At 39.3% G+C, this 22,791-nt stretch overlaps 1 protein-coding gene across 2 annotated transcripts in view; it reads right to left on the reverse strand.

Annotated features, from left to right (window-relative positions):
- Positions 1 to 13,257: 13,257 nt before the first annotated feature.
- The window catches only part of CDIN1 (CDAN1 interacting nuclease 1), a 250,163-nt gene continuing 240,629 nt past the window's right edge, over positions 13,258 to 22,791 (reverse strand). The window contains exon 7 of one of the 2 annotated variants that reach the window (XM_023558637.2): positions 13,258 to 20,887. In XM_023558637.2, coding sequence (XP_023414405.1) covers positions 20,758 to 20,887 — 130 coding nt within the window. In that variant the 3' untranslated portion in view covers positions 13,258 to 20,757. The remainder of the gene's footprint in view (positions 20,888 to 22,791) is intronic. The other variant, XM_003418729.4, reaches the window with a different exon arrangement.

The following is a 22,791-nucleotide window of genomic DNA, read 5'->3' on the forward strand; positions in this document are numbered from 1 at the left end:
CTGTTGTGTTTTATTTGTTTGATATAATGCTGAATTTTATTGGCTAGAATTTTGTTGAGAATTTTTGCATCTGTATTCATGAAATATATTGGTCTGTACTTTTCTTTTTGTGATGTCTTTGCCTGGCTTTTGTACCAAGGATATGCTGGCTTTATAGAATGAATTTGGGAGTATTTCTCCTTTTTCTATGCTCTGAAACAGTTTGAGTAGTAGTGAGAGCTTTTCTCTGCATCTTTGGTAGAATTCTCCAGTGAAGTTCTCTGGGCCTGGTCTTTTTTATTGTTGTTGGGAATTTTAATTTTTTTAAATATTTCATTTTAGTTGAAAGTTCACACAGAAAATTGGGTTCCTATGGTTCTATTGATTACTTTTGTGTGGCCGTTCTAGCCATGGTCTTGTACCTCCCACCCAGGTGACTGGATGCGACTGTGTGATAGGGTAATTGTGGCCCACCAAGGAGATTGGTCAGTTTTGCCTTAAAAGAGAGCCAGTTCCAGAGCAGAGAGGAGGATCCTACCACCACCAAGAAAGAGCAGCCTGGAGCAGAGAGTGTATCCTTTGGACCTGGGATCCTTGCTCTCAGAAGATCCTGGAAGCAGGAGACTGAGAGAGAGAGAACACTGTAACCCTGCAGACAGTGAGAATCAGTGGCAACAGAGGCCTGGCAATACAGACCTGGCAGCAGAAGATGGTGCAGTGGGCTTCCTGGCCCATGGAGAGAGAAAGCTGAGTGCCTTTGGGCAGAGGCTGAGGGCCAGGGAGAGATGTGCATGTAAACATGGCTGGGAAGAGGCTGTCCTGATGGAACAACTGTATCCTGACTGTTCCTGAGCCTGAATTCTGTTACTTCCCTAATAAACCCCATAATTGTGAGTATGGTCTGTAAGTTCTGTGTGGCCATTGCTATGAATTATCAAACTCAGTAGAGAGTGCTGTGGGAGTGATGGTTGGTGTCAGAATTGGTAAGGATGGCAGAGAGAGGAGGCTTGTCTGGCCTCTGCCTCATGGGAGTCAGCCTTGTGCTGTTGGTCTTGGCTCTCCTTCCCCCTTGTGGGATTGGAGGAGGTCACACATGCCCCCACGCTGTTTTTACAGTTCCCATTTAACAATATTTATACAAATTATTCTGTGACATTGGTTACAATTTTCAAAATGTGTCAGAATTCTCATTATTTCTATTCTGTTTGTTCTGTTTCCTTTGACTTAGCTTCCCTTCCCTTCCTTGCCTTCTCATTTTTGCTTTTGGGCAAATGTTGACCATTTGCTCTCATATAGTTGATTGTTTAAGGAAGCGCATTACTCATGGGTGATACCGTTTGTTTTATAAGCCAATCTATTGTTTGGTTGAAAGGTGACCTCCAGGAGTAGCTTCAGTTCCAAGTTCAAAGAGTATCTCAGGGTGATAGTCTCGGCGGTTCCTCCAGTCTCTATTGTTCCAGTAAGTCTGACTTTTTTAGAAATTTGAGTTTTGTTCTGCATTTTTCTCCCACTGTATCTGGGACTTCCTCTTGTGTCCCTGGTCAGAACAGTTGGTAGTGGTAGCCGTATACCATCTAGTTCTTCTAGTCTCTGGTTAGAAGAGGCTGTGCTCTGTATGGGCTATTTGACCTATCGACTATTTTCTTCTCTCAGTCTTTGGTTTCCTTCATTCTCTTTTGTTCCTGTCGGGTAGATACCAATGGTTGTATCGTAGATGACCACTCACAATCTTTTAAGACCCCAGATACTACTCACCAAACTATGAAATATTTTTTTTAATTGTGCTTTAGGTGAAAGTTTACAGAGCAAATTCATTTCTCATTAAAAAAATTATACGCAAATAATTTCAATGACATTGGTTGCAATCCTGCATTGTGTTAGCACTCTCCCCCTTTCACATTCCACCCCCTGTTCCCCAGTTCATTCGTTCAATTTTCCTGTCTCTTCCCACCTTCTTGTCTTTGTTTGGGGGCAAGTTTTGCCCATTTGATCTTGTATACTTGATTGATCTAAGAAGCACGTTCCTTACGTGTGTGATTGTTTTATATGCTTGCTTAATCTTTGGCTGAAAGGTAAACTTCAGGAGTGGTTTCAATTATGATTAGAAAGGTGTCTGGAGGCCATAGTCTCAGGGGTTTCTCCAGTCCCTGTAAGACCAGTAAGTTTGGTCTTTTATGTAAATTTGATCTTTCGTTCTACATTTTCCTCTTGCTCCGACCAGGACCCTCTGTTGTAATCCTAGTCAGAGTGGTTGGTAGTGGTAGTCAGGCACCATCTAGTTCTTCCAGTCTTGGGGTCGTGTACATGGTGGTTCATGTGTTCCATTAGTCCTTTGGACTAATTGTTCCCTTGAGTCTTTAGTTTTCTTCACTCTACTTTGCTCTGGAGTAGAAGAGACTGACAATTCTATCTTAGATGAATCCTCACAAACTAGTTGTATCTTAGAGGAATGCTTGAAACCTTTTAAGACCCCAGGTGCTACTCACCAAAGTAGTATGTAGAACATTATCTTTAAGAACTGTGTTGTGCCAGTTGACAGGGACTATGGTCCCCTGAGACTATGGTCCTTTCCTTCGAGCCTGAGAACTTCATCCTGTAAGATGTTTAGTTATGTCTAAGAGATTTCCCTGACTGTGCTGCTTGTGTGTTCCAGTGTCTATACTAATATATGAGGAGCACCTATAGTCCTGTATTTAGAAATTTCCACCACCAAACCTGTATCTGCTGGTGGGTGTGCTCCCTTACCTGGTCCCTCACCTCTTGGAATACCTATCTATCTATCTGTCTGTCTGTCTGTCTATCTAATCTACCTACCTACCTATCTATCCATTCATAGATTGTTTGTTGATTCTATTGTTATATGATTGTCTATGCTATAGTAGTTACCATAGTTGTCTTTTATTCCTGAGTTCCTCTCAGTGTCCTCTCTCCCTTAGTTATGTTGTGTTGACTTCTCCCATGTTGTGTATTGCCTTTCCTTAAATAATATTAACACACGTCTACTATCTCTGTGATAATTTTCCCTCCTTCTCTCTCCCATCCCTGGTAAATATCAACAAGTTTTTTTTTACCTGTATGTAAACCTTTTGTTGTTACTTTATAAAAATAGTCTCATATGATATTTGTCTTTTTACAATTATTTCACTTAGCACAATGCCCTCCAGATTCATCCGTGTTGTGAGATGTTTCAAAGATTTGCCGTTATTCTTTATTGTTGCATAGTATTCCATTGTGTGTATGTACCGCAGTTTGTTAATCCACTCATCTGATGATGGGCACTTAGGTTGCTTCCACCTTTTTGTTATTGTGAATAATGCTGTAACGAACATGGGTTTGCATATGTCTATTGGTGTCAAGGCTCTTATTTCTTTAGGGTACATATGTAGGAGTGAGATTGCTGGATCATATGGTATTTCCATTTCTAGCTTTTTGGGGAAGCACTATAATGTTTTCCATAGTGGTTGTACCATTTTACATTCCCACCAGCATTGTATGAGTTCCAATCTCCTCACAGCCTCATCAACATTTGTTATTTTCTGTTTTTATAATTAGTGCCAGTAATGTCAGGGTAAGATGGTGTCTCATTGTAGTTTTGGTCTGCATCTTTGTAATTGCTAATGATTATGGGCATTTGTTCATATGTTTGTTAGCATCCTAAATGTCTTCTTTGGTGAAGTGTCTGTTCATATCCTTTGCCCTTTTTTTAATTGGATTGTTTGTCTTCTTTTTTGTTGAAGTGATCAACATTTCTATAAATTTTAGAGATTAGACCCTTGTCAGATATGTTGTAGCCAAAATGTTTTTCCCAATCTGTAAGTTCTCTTTTGTTGAGCGCAAATGTTTAATTGTTTGGAGGTCCCATTTATCTAGCTCATCTTCTTCTGCGTGTGCATTTTTAGTTATGTTTGGTATTCTATTTATGCATATATTAGGGCTCCTAGCATTGTCCCTAATTTTTCCTCCATGCTCTTTATAGGTTTAGGTTTTTTATTTAGGTCTTTGACACATTTTTTTTATTATGTTTTTTTTTAAATAATTTTTATTGTGCTTTAAGTGAAAGTTTACAAATCAAGTCAGTCTGTCACATGTAAGCTTATATACACCTCCCATTTACTCTCCCCGTAATGAGTCAGCCCGCTCCCTTCTTCCAGTCTCTCCTTTCATGACCCTTTTGCCAGTTTCTAACCCTCTCTACCCTCCCATCTCCCCTCCAGACAGGAGATGCCAATACAGTCTCAAGTGTCCACCTGATACAAGTAGCTCACTCTTCATCAGCATCTCTCTCCAGCCCATTGTCCAGTCCCTTCCATGCTTTGACACATTTTGAGTTAGTTTTTGTGTATGCTATGAGGTATGGATCCTGTTTCATTTTTCTACAGATAGATAGCCAATTTCACCAGCACCATTTGTTGAAGAGACGGTTTCTTCCCCATTCAATAAACTTTGGTTCCTTGTCGAAGGTCAGCTGTCAATAGCTGGATGGATTTTCATCTGGGTTCTCAATTCTGTTCCATTGGTCTACGCGTCTGTTGTACCAGTACCAGGCTGTTTTAACTACTGTGTCTGTATAGTAGGTTCTGGGATCAGGTAGTGTGAGGCCTCCTACTTATTTCTTCTTTTCAAATAAATCTTTACTTATTCGGGGCCTTCCATATAAAGTTAATGATTAGTTTTTCCATCTCAGTGAAGAATCCCGTTGGGATCTGGATTGGGATTGCGTTATATCAGTATATTGCTTTGGGTGGTATTGACATTTTCACAATGTTAAGTCTTCCTATCCAACAGCATGGTATGTTTTTCCATTTATGTAGGTCATTTTTGGCTTCTTGCCATAGTTTTTGTAGTTTTCTTTGTATGTCTTTTATGTCCCTGGTTAGATTTATTCCTAAGTATTTTACCTTTTGGGGGCTATTGTAAATAGTATTGTTTTCTTGATTTCCTTTTCACAGTTCTTTTTGCTGATTTAGAGTAGAGGAATCCAACTGATTATTATATGTTGATCTTGAATACTGCCACTTTTCTGAATGCTTCTATCAGTTCCAGTAGCTTTCTTGCGGAGTCCTTAGGATTTTCTATGTATAGGAGCAAATCATCTGCAAATAGGGATGGTTTTACTTCTTCCTTATTAATGCTGATGTCTTCTACTTCCTTTTCATGATTTATTGCTCTTGCTAGAACTTCCAATCCAATGTTGAATAAGAGTGGTGATGAAGGTATCCTTGTGTGGTTTCTATTGTCAGGTGGAATGTTTTCAGGTTCTCTCTGTTGAGGATAATGTTGGTTATTGGTTTTGTATAAATCCCATTATGTTGAGGAATTTCCCTTCCATTCCTATTTTGCTGAAAGTTTTTATCCAGTATGGGTGTTGGACGTCACCAAATGCTTTTTTGCGTTGATTAACATGGCCATGTGATTATTCACCTTTGCTTTATTTATGTGGTGGATGACGCTGATTGATTTTCTAAGGATGAACCAACTTGAATGCCTGGTGTGAATCCCACTTGATCATGATGTATTATTTTTTTGATATGCTGTTGTATTCTATTGGCCAGAGTTTTGTTGAGAATTTTTGCATCTGTATTCATGATATTGGTCTGTAGTTTTCTTTTTTAGTGATGTCTTTGCCTGACTTTGGTAATAGGCTTATGCTGGCTTCATAGAATGAATTCAGGAGCATTCCTTCCTTTTCTATGTTCTGGAATAGTTTGAGCAGAATTGGTGCCAACTCTTCTCTGAATGTTTGGTAGAATTCTCCAGTGAAGCCATCTGGACCGGATATTTGGTGGTGTTGTGAGTTTTTTTTTTATTACCTATTTGAATCTCTTCTTTTGTTACGGGTCTATTCAGATTTTCTGTCTCAGTTTGTGTTAGTTTAGGTAGGTAGTGTTTCTAGAGATTTGTTCATTTTCTATAGGATCTCAGGTTTGTTGGAGTACAGTTTTTCATAGTATTTATTATGATCCTTTTTAATTCAGTTGGGTCTGTTGTAATGTCCCCCATCTCATTCCTTATTTATTTGTTTCCTCTTCTGTTTTTCTTTTGTCAGTTTGGCCAATGGTTTGTTGCTTTTGTGGATTTTTTCAAAGAATCAACTTTGGTTTTGTTGATTCCTTCTGTTGTTTTTCTGCTATTTCATTTATTTCTGCTCTAATCTGTATTAGCTCCTTTCTTCTGGCGGCTGTGGGCTTCTTTTACTGCTCTCTAGTCATTCAAGTTGTAGGGTTAATGTTTTGATTTTGGCCCATTGTTTTTTGATGTGTGTGCTTATTGCTATAAACTGACCTCTGAGCACGGCCTTTGCAGTGTCCCAAAGGTTTTGGTACGATGTGTTCTCATTCATATTTGATTTGAGGAATTTTTTTTATTCCTTCTTTGATTTCTTCAATTACCCAGTTGTTTTTAAGCAAGATGTTAGTTTCCATATATTTGATATTTTTTCCTTGCTCTTCCTGTTATTGATATCTATTTTTATGGCATTGTGATCAGAGAGAATGCATTGTATTATCTCAATGTTTTTGATTTTATTGAGGGTTGCTTTGTGGTCCAGAATTTGGTCTATTTTGGAGAAGGTTTCATGTGTGTTGGAAAAGAATGTATACTTTGCTGCCATTGAGTGGAGTGTTTTCTGTACGTCTATGAGGTCAAGTGGGTTGATTTTGGCCTTTAGATCTTCCGTAGCTTTGCTGAGTTTCTTTCTGGATGTTCTGTCCTTTACTGATAGTGGTGTGTTGAAGTCTCCTACTATTATTATGGAACTGTCTGTTTCTCTTTTCAGTGCTGTTAGAGTTTGTTTTATGTATTTTGGAACCCTGTCTTTGGGTGCATAGATATTAAGGTTATGTCTTCTTGATGGATTGTCCTTTTAATCATTATATAATGTCCTTCCATGTCTTTTATGGTTGATTTTGGCTTAAAGTCTATTTTATCTGAGATTAGTATTGCCACTTCTGCTCTTTTTTGATTACTGTTTGCTTGATATATGCTTTTCCATCTTTTGGTTTCTAATGTATTTATGTCTTTGTGTCTAAGGTGTGTCAGTTGTAGAGTATATTGATGGGTTGTGTTTTTTTAATCCATTCTGCCACTCTCTGTCTCTTTACGGGTGCATTTAAGCCTTTTACATTCAGTGTGATTATCGATAGGTATGAGTTTATTGCTGTCATATTGTTGTGCTTTTTTTTTTGTGGTGCTGATGTTTTCCTTGTACCTCTTATGATAGTAATTTTTAAAATGTTTTTTTCTGATATCTTGAAAAACAGTGAAGTAGCAATAACCTTTATGTCTTCTACAATACTAAAATTACGAGCTTTTATGTCAATTGCAATATACACAATTGTTTATCCTTGTCCTGTAGGTTTGCAGCATGATTACTACTTGTAATAGAAAATTAAGCTATAGAACAATGTTCACGAACTTTTCCCTGTGGCTCATTATGATACCATTATAATGTCAGATGAACCAAAAAAAAAAAAAAAATACCAAGAGTTATGTCTGATTAACCACTGAGACAATGCATAATAATTAAATAGCACATTAGTCAATACTACATCATTTATTATACAATATTTGAGAATTTTATTCTATTAGTTGAGATAGAATAGGCTAATTCTATGGTAATAACCCCCAAATCGCAGTGGCTTAACACATAAAAGTTTTTTTTCTTGCTCTTAAAAGGGCCCCTATAAGAATGATGGTTGTGGTGTTGATGTGTATGTGTCCGTGTGGGTATGTGGTTTGCTCTACTTAGTTACTCAGAGACCCAGGATGGTGAGAACTCAACCTCCTGGGACTTTGGTTGGGTGCTACAGTAGGGGAAGAGAGGGAATGAAGAATCTTGTAGGATTTTCATTACTCAGTAATGTAGATCACATCTACTCCCATTTCATTAGCCAGAATTAATAACGTGGCCCTGACTAACTGCGAGGAAAGTGTGGTGTCCCGTGTGCTCAGGAAGGCAAGGAGAATAGAATATTAATGAACACTAGTAACTTACCACATTTTCTAAAATAACATAAAAATTCAATTATAATAACATTATATAATAAATTAAAGAGGCATTTGGAGATAGTTTTATTATTTACCAGCTAGGAAACTTTGGACAAGTTGCTTAACCTCTGGGAGCCTCAGTGGCTCCATCTAGAAATGGGTTAACAGCGATAGCTAGCATTTATTGAGTGTTTACTAGGAACCAGGTTCTGTTTCAAGCACTCTATTGTCGTTAGGTGTGATCAAGTCAGTTTGACTCATAGCGACCCCATGTGACAGAGAACTGCCCCATAGGGTTTCCTTGGCTGAAATCTTTACAGGAGGAGATTGCCAGTCAGGTCTTTCTCCTGTGGATGGGCGGAGTGGGTTTGAACCACCTACCTTTCAGTTAGCAGTTGAGCACTTAACCACTGCACCACCAGGGCTCCTTACAGGTACCCTATCTACATATATTAAATGCTTTATCTCCACGACACCTCATATGCAGGAGGTATTTATTATGTCTACTGTTACAGATGAGACAACTGGGAGAGAAGGAGGCTAAGTAACTTGTTAAGCCTAGACAGCTTGCGAGAGTTGGATCTGGGATTGGAACCTGGGCATCTGGCACCAGCACTCTGAAGCTTCATGAGTAGGCTCTACTCTCTTCTCTGTAGATATTCATACCCATTTGTAGACATTGCTGCATGGATTGGATTAGACGTGTATTAAGTGCCTAGCACAGTAGGCACGGTCCTTATCACTGTAATGTTTTAGACATGCTGGCAAATGCAGAAAGGGAACATTGGCTAATGTATTCAATTAAATAATTCAGTATAAAATGGTGTTCTTTTGTGGGGGTGGGAGTGCAGAAAGAAGAAGGAAGAGTTATCTCAAAATAACAGTATATCTGGCTAAGGGTTTCTATCCACAGTCTTTTATGGGGGGGGGGGTGTTTGCTCTCTTTATTTCATTTTTAATTCTGATCCCAACATTAATAATGATGCCCCAGGAGCCTTCAGTTGTGGCACAGACACTTGACAGGTTTTCTCAGAGTCTTGCTATATAATGCATTTGATGAGGTGCTGCATGATAATAAATTACTGAGTTTGTCCCTTCCACAAGGAGAACTGGCTTCCATTATAGCCCTCTCAGAGCTTTGGAGAGCCTAGGGATCATTGTTTCTGGCTATGTTTTGAGTAATCACTAACATTGTTAGAAATTTCAACCAAGTCTTTCTTTCGGTGCAGTTTAAGTAATGACCCAGAGCCCTGTTCTAGGAATTCAAAACATTCCTTTGTCAGTTGGGAATGCATTTGGGTGCAAGTAACAGAATACGTAACAGATAATAGTTTAAACAAAAGGAGTTTATTTTTCTCACAACCAAGGGTTGGCAGTGCTAACATGGGCTCAGCAGCTCAATTACTTCAGGCTTCAATGGTTTCTTAGCCATTCCTCGTGGCTACGATATGGCTACTGCAGCTCTATACGGTCCTTACAACAAGAGGAATAGGGTGGCAGAAAAGGGGCTTTCCTTTCATCAGGAAAGAAAAGCATTTTCTGAAAACTTGCAATAGGTGTTTCCTTCTATCTCATTGGCTAGGATGGAGTTCCATGCTCATCATTGGACCATTCCACCTGTATCTTGATAAAGCATCTTCCTCCAATTCCTGCTTAAAACTGTGTGTATTCCAGGGTTCCATGAGATAGTACTAACAAACTATTGATATAAGTTATCTGGGTGTTGATTATAGGTAAGTCTACTACAACGTAATTTTCATGACTGGGTGGACACATTTTAATAGTTTTTAAAACTATCTTTCAGTTTTCTTATAACATATCACAGAGAGAGAAAAGGTCCTCTCCAAAATAAGTGTTTTTTTTCTTCAAGTTTCCTTTACCGTTGCAAAGTAAATAAATAATCAACTTATGTACCAAGTAAACCTAAATTAGTTAACTCCTGTGTAAAGGGATGTAGCTGCTGGCAGGGGTGTTGTGAAGCTTAGCTAATAGTTTGCAAAGCACTCTGAAGCCCCAGATGAAAGTAGCTACACTTTGCTTGCAGGCATTATTGTTGCAGTGTTTTCTGCTGTCAAGGAGTCTGATCCAGAATTTTCTTCCAACCTGTGCTTTCTGAAGGGAACATTAGTACTTGTTCAACTGCTTTAAAAGTTACTCAGCTTGGCTGTGATCTAATGAGGTTTATATAGGGTCGCTATGCATCTGAATCGACTCAATGGCAGTGGACGGCACTGGCGAAAGGCACGTCTTTTAAAAAGGCACCCCAAATAGTGTCACAATCATCAATCACAGGAAGAACCTAGGAACAAACTAGGCATTTCTCCAAATTCCCTTTGCTTTGCCTTCTCTGGCCCCCTCAAAGATCAAATTGAAATAGCACTTTTTCTCTTTCACTGAATTAACAATGGCCCAGAGAAGGTATTTCAATCCTTTTAAAAATAAAAACTTTTTTATGATGACAAACCCATGTACCTTTAGGAGGCTCATCTGGTGCACGGTGGATTTGGGCTGTTGATCAGATGTGTAAGTACTTGCTAGTTGTTGTGTTGTGCTGCCGCTGAAATTGCAAAGGCTAGGGTCACTATCAAAAGAAACATGGGCTCACTGTCTCCGAGCTCCTCCTCCAAGCAAAGGAATGTTGAACTAGACAACTGTCTGCGAAAACAATCAACTAAACATATGCCCACTCTCAAAGGAGGGTCTTGTTCGCCTGTCTCCTAGCTTTTAGAAAATGGCTTTACCTACATGAGGTTTAGAAAAACAGTAAGAAGCCAAGTTATCTACCTTATAGTGGTTTCCACATTATCATAGAAAATATACATTTTCAAGAGTGTATATAGTTTTATTAAATAGATCTTTCTATGGGAGAGGTAATATTATTAACAATTATCTAATAGGTAATAAACTATAATATATAATAGTTTTATTGGAGGAATGATTTTTTTTTTAAGCGCTAACCTTATTTAATCCTCCTAATAGTCTTAAGTGATAGTATTGTCTCTATTTTACAAATGAAGAGACTGAATCTTCTAGAAAAGGAGTTTGATCATCTGTAAGTGGCGAAGCCCGCGTCTTAGTCAGCAGGCTGTACTGGTCACAGTTCTAGAATATTCTTTGCTAGTCATTCCTGGTGATGAGCAATGGAAGTTTAATAATTATTGTTGGTTTAGATATTATTTTATCCTTCTAGGAAGAGAGGATGATAATCATAATATCTGTGGATTTTTTTCCAGTGGAAGGAAAATCAAATTAGTACGTACATTTGTCAGAAGAAAAAGTCTTTTAAACGTTTCCAAATTCATTTTTAGTGGCACGTCCCTTAGGTTAAATGCCAATTGTGATGGTTAATGTTATGTGTCAACTTGGCTAGGCTAAGAGTCTTAGTGGTTTGGCAGACATTGGACTGACCGCTCTTCCATAATGTAATATAATGTAATCACTTCCATGATGAGATCTGCTATGAGCAGCCAGTCAGTTGAAAGGGGAGTTTCCTTGGGGGTGTGGCCTGCCTCCAGTATATAAATGGAAGTTTCAGCAAGGCTCACTCTCACTCTGAATCCTGCATCCAACCTGTCATCATCTGACTTCTGGATCTTGGGACGTGAGCCAGCAGCCTGCCGGGTTCATCAGCTCCTGCAACCACATGAATCAGGAGTAGCCTCCAGCCTGACACCTGACCCATGGATTTGGGACTTGCCAGCCTCCACAGCTGCATGAGCCATTTCCTTTCATTAAATCTCCCTATATTTTGGGGTTATATATATTTATAGGGTCGCTATGAGTTGGAATCAACTCGATGGCACTGGGTTTGGTTTTGGTTTGATTATATTTATTTGCTCCTCTAGAGAACCCAGCCTAAGACACCAATGTATAGAAACTATCACCGGATGTTAAAGGTTTTAGGATTCTAAAGGGCAAATGGAATCTCTTGGTAAAAATGAGAGTTATTTCTGACAAGATAATGGCTGATTTCTACCACAGAGATTAGGGTATCAGGGCCAGAGCCAAAGCAGTAAAATTCAGAATTCACTAAAAAAATATACCATGATCCTCTACTCTGTAAATAACTAAATATACTTTAAAAATATTGGAAATTCTTTCAGAAATAAATTATTAACTTGATAGTGGAAAGGACAGTGAGAGGTTTGGAGGTACAGATTCTTGTCCTGTCTTTAATTAGCAAGGTACGTAAACCTTGAACAAGTCACTTTACCCCTCCAGACTTCAATTTTCTCATCTGTAAGATGAGGCTTCTGGTCCCTTCCAATTCTAAAATTCTGAGTCTACGAGACAAACTTGTTTCATCTTGGCTAATGGCTCAGTTTTACTTTCCACAAATCTCTCAGGGAATTGTCAAGGAACCAACTGATAATGAAATTCAGTTCTCACATGAGTCTCTTTGCTCCCTTCACACTCCTAGTCTGCTGTTTTTAACCCTTTGTTATTGGGAAACACTTTCGAACAGAGTAGGGAAGCAAGTAAGATGAACATAATCTACCAAAAGACCGAGTCTCACATTTAATGCAAGGCACTCACGTCCACTTGCCATCTTTCTGCTTTTTGATTACGCTCTGTTACGTGGGCTTTTTTTTTTCATTTATTGAAAAACTTAAAAAAAAAATTGTAACTTTGAAAACCCAGATGGAATCTTCTATTAAAAGGAGCAAAAATAATACTTTTAGATCGTACCTACTCATTTTCCGTGTGCAATGATTGTCATTATTTGAGCTGCCAGAATTATGGACTGATAAGATTAAAAGGTTTTAGGAAAATTATTTATGGCTTAACGGGAAGAATGTTAACAAAACCTGCATTAGATATAAAGCATATCAATCTCCTTCATCCTTGGAAATATTTTAACACTTCTGGTTTGGGAGTATTTTATAACCAATATTATAAATACACGATCACTGTTTAATGACACCTTAAAGAATGCATCTTGCTAAGCAGAAAATCATATACCCAGACGATATAAAGACCATGAAAGAGGAAGAAGGGGTGTTCTTAGCTGACTTTGAAATTCCAGCCTGGTTTGATTAGAAAACAAACAAACAAAAACACTAAGGGGTATAGAAGACCATCCAACACGAGACAATCCTTAAATCTCAAGATTCTTATGCAGAGCCAAAGGCTTGACAAAAACAGAGACCCAATGTTTTTCATCAATAATACCATTTAACTTGTAGGCATTTATTTTACTGAGAGTAGTAATTATCTGTGGCCTTAAAAAAAAAAAAAAATTTTTTTTTTTTCCGGTGTATATCTTAGGTTTTTAAATCACATTCCTATTGACATGTTTAGCTTATATGAATTACTAAACAGGTTTTAGCCATGGACGGACATTTCACTTGATGTTATAGAACTACTGGAAAATATGACTGCTTTTTTTTTATTACTCAGGTCCATGAACTAGGTTATGTTCTGTTCCAGATGTTCAGTTTATTTATACTTGCACGAAACACGAAGGGTCTAGGGCAGGAGCGAAAAAAACATCATCACTACCCATTCCAAAGACTAGTGTCCACGCTTGATCAAAACCCTGGTTCCTGCGGAGCCAAAACTCAGCGTCAGAATCCTTCTCTACGGCAGTGAAGGCAGTCACCATAAGCAACTAGACAACTATTTGCTGCTCTTAATCTAGGGTTAAAGCATCTAATTAAAGCCTTGTAGGTTTCCTTTTTTTCCCTATTATACTCTGATTCCCTTTTCTAAAATTTTATGCTAATTATTACACTAAATCAGCTTGTAAAAGGAAATCTTTTTGTGTTGTTTCCATTTTGACCGTGATTTATCTTTTTATGAGACTTTTATTTTTTAAATCCACCCTCCCCCCAAAAAAACCAAACCCACTGCCATTGAGTTGATTCTGACGTATAGTGACCCTATAGGACAGAGTAGAACTGCCCCATAGGGTTTCCAAGGAAGGAGCAGCTGGTGGATTCAAACTGCCCACCTTTTGGTTAGCAACTGAGCTTGTAACCACTGTGCCACCAGGGCTTTAATTCCCCCACAGTACCTCAAATACTTCTAAATACACGTTAAAAACAAAACAAAACAAAAACCAGTGCTGAGTTGATTCTGATTATGGGGGCCCTGTGTATTGCAGAGCAGAGTTGTGCTCCATAGGGTTTTCAAGGTTGCGACCTTTCGGAAATAGGTTGACAGGTTTTCTTCTGAGGTACCTCTGTGTGGGTTCGAACCACTTACCTCTCGGTTAGTAGTTGAGTGCGTAACGATTTGTGCCACTCAAGGACTCCTAAATACACCTTCAGGACTCAAGAAATATTTGTATCTTGAATAAATACATGCAAAAAATATATATATATATTTTTATATTTAGAAATATAAGACAGAAATATCACATGCAGCCAAACCCAACTTGGCCTCAGCAATCTCTGCACTGGGTGTCAGTCTCCTCCAGTTTCTCAAGGAAGGAATCACACACCAAATGGCCTCAACAAATTTAGTCCTGGGAAACATGAAGAGCAAAGAAGACATGTGGAAGCTCTGGTTCCTTTTGTGTTACAAGTTTCCAAAATATGAGGAAACATGCCAAATGCTTTGGCACGGAAATGATAATATACTCTGAATGAATGACTAGCAAGGAAACGCCCACTGAGCAGTTCACGGTCAGTATCTCTCCAGAGGTCAGATCCTGTTGGCAAATGACCAAAGAACTGTTCTCTCTGGAGCCAGTGAGCAACTTCACCCGGCCAGGAAGCACTCTGCCATCAACCCAGCATTATTAAAAGTAGAATTTACAGTTAATCCAGTAACTTTACTCAATATCCCAAAATTTGAGTATGGGACATAATTTGGGGCCCTGATTTGATTTTGGGGAAAAATGTCTTTTAAATAGAAATACAAAGATAAGCCTTTCTTCTTTTTTTTTTAATAGAGAAATATTTTTAATTGTTCTAATTCATAGATGAATAATTATGTACCAACGCTAACTTTAAGGCAAATACAATGAAATTACAGGAATCCCCCTTAAAATGAAGTGTGTATCCTAAAAGATTCTGGAAGATGAATCTTGTTTATTTCAGATTTCGAGGGTTTCTAATCATTAATTCTTTCATTAACATCAACATATATGCTGCTTACCTCCTACTCTAGTAAATATACTCAGGTTTTTAGCTGAAGAAAATGAGATAGTTAATAGTTCCAATTATCTGCATAAGGCCATTTAATGAAAAGTGGGTGAAAACATACTTCATATAAATTTAAAATGCATTTACTCATTCAACATTTATTGAACACCTGATTTGTGCCAGGGCTCTGCTAGGCACTGGGAGGATAGAGCAAGAACACAATAAATTTAGTGTCTGCTCTCATGGAGCTTACAGTCTAGCAAAGAAATCTTGCCATTAAACAAGTACAGACACAAATATGCCAACAGTTAAGACAAATAAAGGCAATCAAGGAAAGGGTGCTCATCTTTCAAATTACTAATAAAACTATGGTTTCCTGCAGAGAAGAGGTAGTTCTGATTACCTACATTTTTATTGGCCCTCTAAAAGAATTTCAAGGAAATTTAAGAAATACAGAAAGTCTGCTAAAGACACACTATATTATTATTTCTAAATGCATCTGTGCTGGATGTAAAGACGACCAAGACATTTTTTTTTTAAGAAAAAAATGCTAGTATCCTGGTAATACCCTTAACCAAGGCAGTTTCCCAGGGAATTAATGGCCATCTAGGTTAATGGCCATTGGCTTCATGTTCAGTCCTCAATTAAACTCTGAACTTCAATTGTTATTACTTAATTGACTTGGTTATATTTCACGTCAGCATCTCAAAATGACCTTCCTTTTAAAAAATAAAAATTACCCTGACATAGTGCCAGGGGTCTTTAGCTGAGTCTGGCATTGTTGCCGCAGCCCCGCGCTATCTATCTATATAGCTGAGCTCAGAATTTGCTTAGCTTTGCTATCACTAGGGTGCTTCCCATCATGCTTGCGTATGACATGAGATAAAAAAAAAAGAAAAAAACTTTTTTTTTTTGCTCCAGATAAATCCAAGCGATGAGGGAAAAGGGATGAAAAACTAAATACATCTGCTGCCATGATTATGGCTAAAATACCAGAGAAATCCACCGAGATCCAGTTTATTCCAAGGCATGAGGGGTTACATCATCTTTATAAATACCTTGAGGATCACAATTAAATACTGTCAAGTTATGCTTTATTTTAAAATGCTACTACATGTATCTTTTCCTTACATTAAAAGTGACTGCGAATGCATTGTTGTTCTAGCTGAGCTCGATAGAAACTTAAATCCCCTTTCCTTATACAGGAAATGATAATAAGAAAAAGTTGGATTTTTTTTTAGCCAAAGAGACAGATTTTATATAAGGTAGGTATGACATAAAGGTCGGACTTTGCTACACTGAAACAAATTAAGGCGTCAAATGGGCATTTCCCCTCCCCTTGTACTGTGGAAAAGTTTTAATAGTGTTTTTGAAGTACTTTGATCGAGCTTTGAAATAATTTTAGTGGATTACTATTGTATGAAAACTGTAATTTATAGCACTTGACCTAGGCAGCTCTTTGTCTCACAGCCACATTCAAAACAATAGCAGGAAAGTGAAAAACACAAGGGAAACCTAAGCTGTTCTGGTTATTATTTAATTCATAATTCCATTTTCCTTATTTAATTTTTGGAGTCCTGATATGTCCTTAACAGACCAGGTTCAGACTAGGTTTACTATACATAGAAAGTTTAGTTTTGAGTAATACATTTAGATGATCCAAACTTTGTGTCACATGTGACCCTTCCTTAACCCAAGAATGACTTTATACAGACAGGGTCAGAGAGACACTTTTCTGTAAATGGTGACGTTGCTGGCCAGCTCTCGTTGTTTGCCTTTTAGTTTCTTCTCTAAGCCGGTTTGTTCCTTAACCCTAATCAAGAATGTGTCAACTGGGAGATTTTTCTCCTCCTATCCTTGTAACAAAAGAGTTATACTTTGAGGCAACTTGCTCGCATCCGACCACATGGAAAATGGCAAGCTGCCCCTAAGATGAACGAGCTGAGCTGACTGTCTAACTAAATCACACAGACATTGTACTACTGTGCTTCATAATTTTAATCAGCTGAGCAACAACGCACAGGCCCAAGGAGTTTACATTCTGGAGGGGCTACTTTTACCAAGAGGTGCCCTGGTGGCACAGTGGCTAAGAGCTTGGGGGCTAAGCCAAAGGTCAGAGGTTTGAAACCACCAGCTGCTCTGTGGGAGAAAGCTGTGGCAATCTGCTTCCATAAAGATTTACAGCCTTGGAAATCCTATGGGGCAGTTCAACTGTGTCCTGTAGGATTGCTACGAGTCAGAATTGACTGGACGGCAACGGGTAGTAGTAGACTTTTGCCAAAACGTTTACTAAAGGCATAAACCTTACGCCATATTTGTGACCCTGTAAACTGTCATTAGTTAAAAGTGTTACGATCTGTCAGGTGCCATGCATGCACTTGAATTCTGTGCCATGTGGAGAATGCTTGGGGTATGCTTTTCCCCAAAGAGGTCAGGCCAATTGCATTCCCCGCCCCCATGTGGATCAGGACCTATATGGGATGCATTTTGTTCTTAGGATCATTTTCTAGAGAGAAAAAGAGCCAATGGGTAGTGAGGAAAATGCAGGATACACGCCCCCGTAGAGGGAAACTCACAAAGGCTAGTAAAGGGAGAGGGGAAAACCTAAAAGGGAAGGACCATGTCACAGCAGTAAAGATGTAATTCAACTGAAGCAGCAGGTCTGTAGTGGGAGCAGGTTAAAAAGAGAAGGCAGCTAAGGTATCTTGGTTCCAAAGAGGAAATGAAACAATGGGTGTAGCTCCCTAGTGAGAGGCGAGAGAATTAACTGTTCACTTCAGGCTGTGCATTAATTAGTGGCCCACCCGGGAACATTTAGTAGATTACCTCATCCCGAGGTTCTCAACAATCCCCTAGCGGCTTGAATGAGTTAATGCACCCCCCAAAGACCAACAATTTATCTTCGTTTCCAGGGTGGAATCAAACCTTGTAGTTAATGAGCAGGTACACGCACCTATGGTTGAAAGAAAATTATTTCCCCTTAAGGCTTTCTACTTTGGAGCCCTGAGCCTTCCCGTTTATGTGTGATTTTATGCATGTTTAGGAGACACGACAGGCACCTCACTAGATGGCAAATGAACAAAAAAAAAGGATCCTCATTGTTTGTTTTTGGGGGATGGGATGGGAGTGCAAGGGGGTCTATGAAGTCAACTTAAGTATCATCCGTCCTGGATCAGTTTTGCTCTGAGCTGATCTCTCTACATGCTCCAAACGTGTCTCCTGTTAGTCTGTGAGAGCAGATGCTTGGCAAGTCTATATATGCCAGAGAGAACACCATTTACTTTTGTTTTATACACACTCCTGCTTTCTGGCTTGACATAATTCGTTAGCACAGTTTGCAGGATGCTCCGTAAAACAAGATTTGGCTCTAACGTTAACGTTCTAATGACAACAGCAATAAAAGAAAAAAAAAAAGGTTTATTTTCGAGGGCTGATGTGTGTATTGTCTAAAGCAAAAAAACAAAGAACAAGCACGCACATAAGCATTTTTAATACATAAGAAAAAGAACAAGGACTGTCGAAGCTTCCAGTCGGGGAACATTACTTTCTTCTTCCACACCCTCCAATTCGAAAGTAGCAGATACAATAATCACATTAGTTTTTGTGTAGAAAACAGCTGAACTCTGAATAGGCTGTAATGTTATCACAGTGTGTACAGTTTTCTGGTTTCTTCCTCATGTGTAAGGGCCACATCGTAAAGCTGCATTCATGAATACAAGGTGGTGCCTGGGCAGGAAAACACCAGCACCTTCTACAGCACATTATGTCAGGGCACCCAGCAGAAGAATAAATACATAATGCAAGCACCTTTTTTGTTTGTTTGTTTGTTTGTTTTAAAATTATTTGTGCACCCTCATCATAAATTTGTTGAATGTAAAACAAACAAATCCTTGACTGGGGTTTAACGCGATTTTCAACATCTGTGCAGGTAAATGTAATTTATTCCTAAGGAAGAAAAAGCAGTTTAGTGCAAGCCATGAAAATGGGTTTTGACAACGGTTCTGTTCGTTAAGAAAATACATAGGCATGTTTTAAAACAAAACTGTTGTATGCATGCGTGGGTAAACGCTCCAGATCAAAGCAAGAGCAGTGGTTTCAAATCACCTTGTTTCACTCTCAAAACTTGCCTTACCAACTTTACGCTGAAACAAAAGCTTGCCTGACATCTCCTCAGCTTTTCCTCTTCTTCCTCTCTCTGTTGAATGCAGCCCACCGCCAAGTGAAATCCCAACAGCACGGGACCCGGCTCGCCGTTTGTGTCCCTTGAAAGGTAAGGCAGCCAGCCGACCTTCATAAACCTTCTTAGGCACAAAATGAACAAAGTACAAACGAAAGAGTCTTTTGAAAGAACCAAGTAATGTGTGTAACTTAAAGTTGTTCGTAAAAGTTACATGTTTATTATTATTTCAAAAATCATGGGGGAAAATATTTTACTAATTACATGATCTGTTGATGCTTTGCTTTAGACTGAAATTTGGCCTGCAGTAGAAAAAAATGAATAAATTAAGGTGAGGAAATACAAAATCTCCTTTACTTTGCTTATGTAAAAATTACGCTAGGTTTATTTCTAGTACACTTAACTCACCTAAAGCTCAACATTTCTAATGCCTACATTAGTTGTTATATAATTATGTGATATAAAAAGCAGATACAAAGCAGTATACAAAAATGTGCTTTTAAAAACTTTTCACTCATAAAAATACTGGGTAACATACATACTGACAACTAAAACAAAACTAAACTTGTTGCCATCGAGTCAATTCCAACTCATAGCCATCCTAGAGGACAGAGTAGAACTGCCCCACAGGGTTTCCAAGAAGCGCCTGGTGGATTCGAACCGCTGACCTTCTGCTTAGCCGCCCTGTCTTTTAACCACTACTGACAACTAGCCATGTTTAAAAATAAACTTCTCAATGCCACCACTCAGCTTCGATCATCTTCTACTTAGCCCCCAACCAAAGTAGCAGTGTGGCTCCCAGACATAGTGTAACTAACAGTTTTAAATTCGATAATGGTAAAATGTTTAGATTTAAATGAGTATAAAAAGAAGGAATTCTCCTAAAAAATATTTTTGCAGCTTGGCTTAATGCCATAGAAACCAGGAAACCATGAAGGCCAGACAAAATTAGTCCACAGCTCCTGCTACCATCTAGGTCTACCAGAGCCCTGCAGGTGAGGGCAAAAATTTAGTTTCAGACTTTGGCTTTTCTAGGTTCGTGCTAGCTTATTCCATTAGGCTGTAACTTAACCCTGGGTATCTGGGAGTCTGGAGAGGAAGGGGGAGGGAAAGATAACGAACGGGGCCTTAGAGAAAAAAATCAGAGGGTGATTCGGTAACTGAGAGGAGAACTGAAAAATCACACCTTTCAGGCTCTACATTTTTCCTTTGTTCAGTACACAAGGAGAAACCATCCGGAAGGAAGAAAGATTATGACTATCTGTAAACTAACTGTTTGACAGAGACAGAAATGCTGATAATGAGTGGGTTGTGTCTGTAGTTCTTGGCTGTTCACATCAGCAAGGGATGAAGGAAGACAGAAACTCCCGATATGTTTGTCTAGCGAGGCAGTAGCGTGACCCCAGGCAGCAAGAGTTCAGCTGAAGTTCAGGGCAGATGTTGCCAGGAGTTTACACTGCAGGAAAGTAAAATTGCTTCCGGATTCACCTTTTCCTCCCAGCTTCTCTTCCAGGATCTTCAGGGTCAAGCTGTGCTATGGCATAAGGTGACAATGTCCGTGGGGAAACAGGCTTTGAGCAGGATACCCCTCTCCCGGTTACAGTCCAGCTCCTGGATAAAGCCATACCAATAGATGACTAAGCCAGGCCCAAATCTGCAAAAGGCGAGAAAATAACATTCATACAGCTACCACACAGCTCCAGAAAAAAGTCATTTTTGAGGCATCGATATGTATTCTCCCAAATAATTAAACGTCTGCATTGCACAAAGCTTTCATTTTAGTTGCTACGATTATGACTGAAGTAGCTGAATTTATACCAAGAAAAAAAGTATTTCCACCTTGGATGGATTTCTTCTCTTTTTGCAAGGAAGTTATAGTACTGCAAATATAGCAACTATCCTAATTACATTTCAAAGTAGACACAGTGATGAGCTTAAGGTAACTTAAGCTCGGAAGCATAAGTTTTGGGATTTTAGTGTCCTACCATTCAAAACAAAACAAACTCAGTTGCCATCGAGTCGTTTACGATTCCTGGCAAAACAAACTCAGTTGCCATCAAGTCGTTTACGATTCCTGGCAACCCCCTTCGTTTCAGGGTTATCAATGGCTGAATTTTTGCAAGTAGATTGCCAGGCCTTCCTTCTGAGGAGCCTCTTGGTGGACTCAAACCTCCAACCTTTCAATTAGTGGCCAAGGGTGTAGCCCTGTGTACCACCCAGGGACTCCCACCATTTAGTGGTACTATCTTAACAATTAAACTTGCCTGTTCTCAACTAGGAAACCCTGGTGGCGCAGTGGTTAAGGAATACGGCTGCTAACCAAGAGGTCGGCAGTTTGAATCCACCAGGCACTCCTTGGAAACTCTGTGGGGCAGTTCTACTCTGTCCTGTAGGGTCCCTATGAGTCGGAATCGACTCGACAGCAGTGGGTTTGGTTTTTTATTCTCAAAAAGGAGCCCTTGTGGTGCAGTGGTTAAAAGCTCGACTGCTAACCAAAAGGTTGGCAGTTTGAACCCACCAGCTGCTCCTTGGAAACCCTATGGGGCAGTTCTGCCCTGTCCTATAGGGTCGCTATGAGTTGGAATCGACTTGACAGCAAAGGTTTTTTTTCCCACTTTATTTTCAACAAAGAAAAAAAAAAAAAGTTTCAAAATTAATTAAAAAAATGGGACAGTTTTAGGTCCTTTTCTGGCTTTAATATTCATTCATGCACTACTAGGGCCAGAAGTCACTCCTGTCATCCTTTCTTTCCAGTTTTTCAAAAAAAATCCCATGTGACTCATGGGGATCCCTCGGAGAGACCTTCTCCCCAACCTTGACTTTCTGCCTCATCACCCCTGTGAGTGTGGACGCAGCATGAAGCCTGGTCGTAGGTTCCTACCCTGAAAATGAGGAATGACGACACTCAGGCCTGTGACAAAGCATAGACAGGCGCAGGCTGAAAACCTCAACGTTTCTAAATCGTGCCTCCGAGTTATCTGCGATTTTGCTGGCCGCGACTGATCCCTGCTAAGCAGGCTCAGGAAGTGGCCCTATAGGCCCCTGCGCCCAACAGGAAGTTGAGACCTTTCGGCTTGGGTTCATAAAGATGTAACCACCATCAATCACCGCGCGCGCGGCGAAGGTTCTGCACATCGGCTCCACGGTTTTCCTACTGAGAGCACTTAATTAAAGGGCAGCACTACTTTTGGTGTAGGGTTGCAGGAATTTTACAGTGAAATCATAAATTATGAATGTCGGGTTAGTAAAAGGATGTCTAAAAAGAGAACTGCTTTCTGTATTCGAACATCAGGGCAGGCTGAACCACGCTCGGCCGAGGAGCTTCTTCCTTCCATGATTTATTACAGGCTGTAGTGTACTTGCCAAAACGAACGGCACAGGATGGGCTGAGAGACACTGGATGGGCAGGAATGAGTTCAATTGGATGTCAGGTAATGGTTTATTTGGGGACACACATCAGTAAGGGATTCACTCTCCGGTTGTATTCCAGATTAACTGAAACTTTTTGAGTCCCCTCCATCAAGAGAGAGAACCAGGAGATGGTAGCATCAACTGAAC

Source organism: Loxodonta africana, chromosome 10 (genome assembly GCF_030014295.1).
Source record: "Loxodonta africana isolate mLoxAfr1 chromosome 10, mLoxAfr1.hap2, whole genome shotgun sequence".
NCBI classification, from domain to species: Eukaryota; Metazoa; Chordata; class Mammalia; order Proboscidea; family Elephantidae; genus Loxodonta; species Loxodonta africana.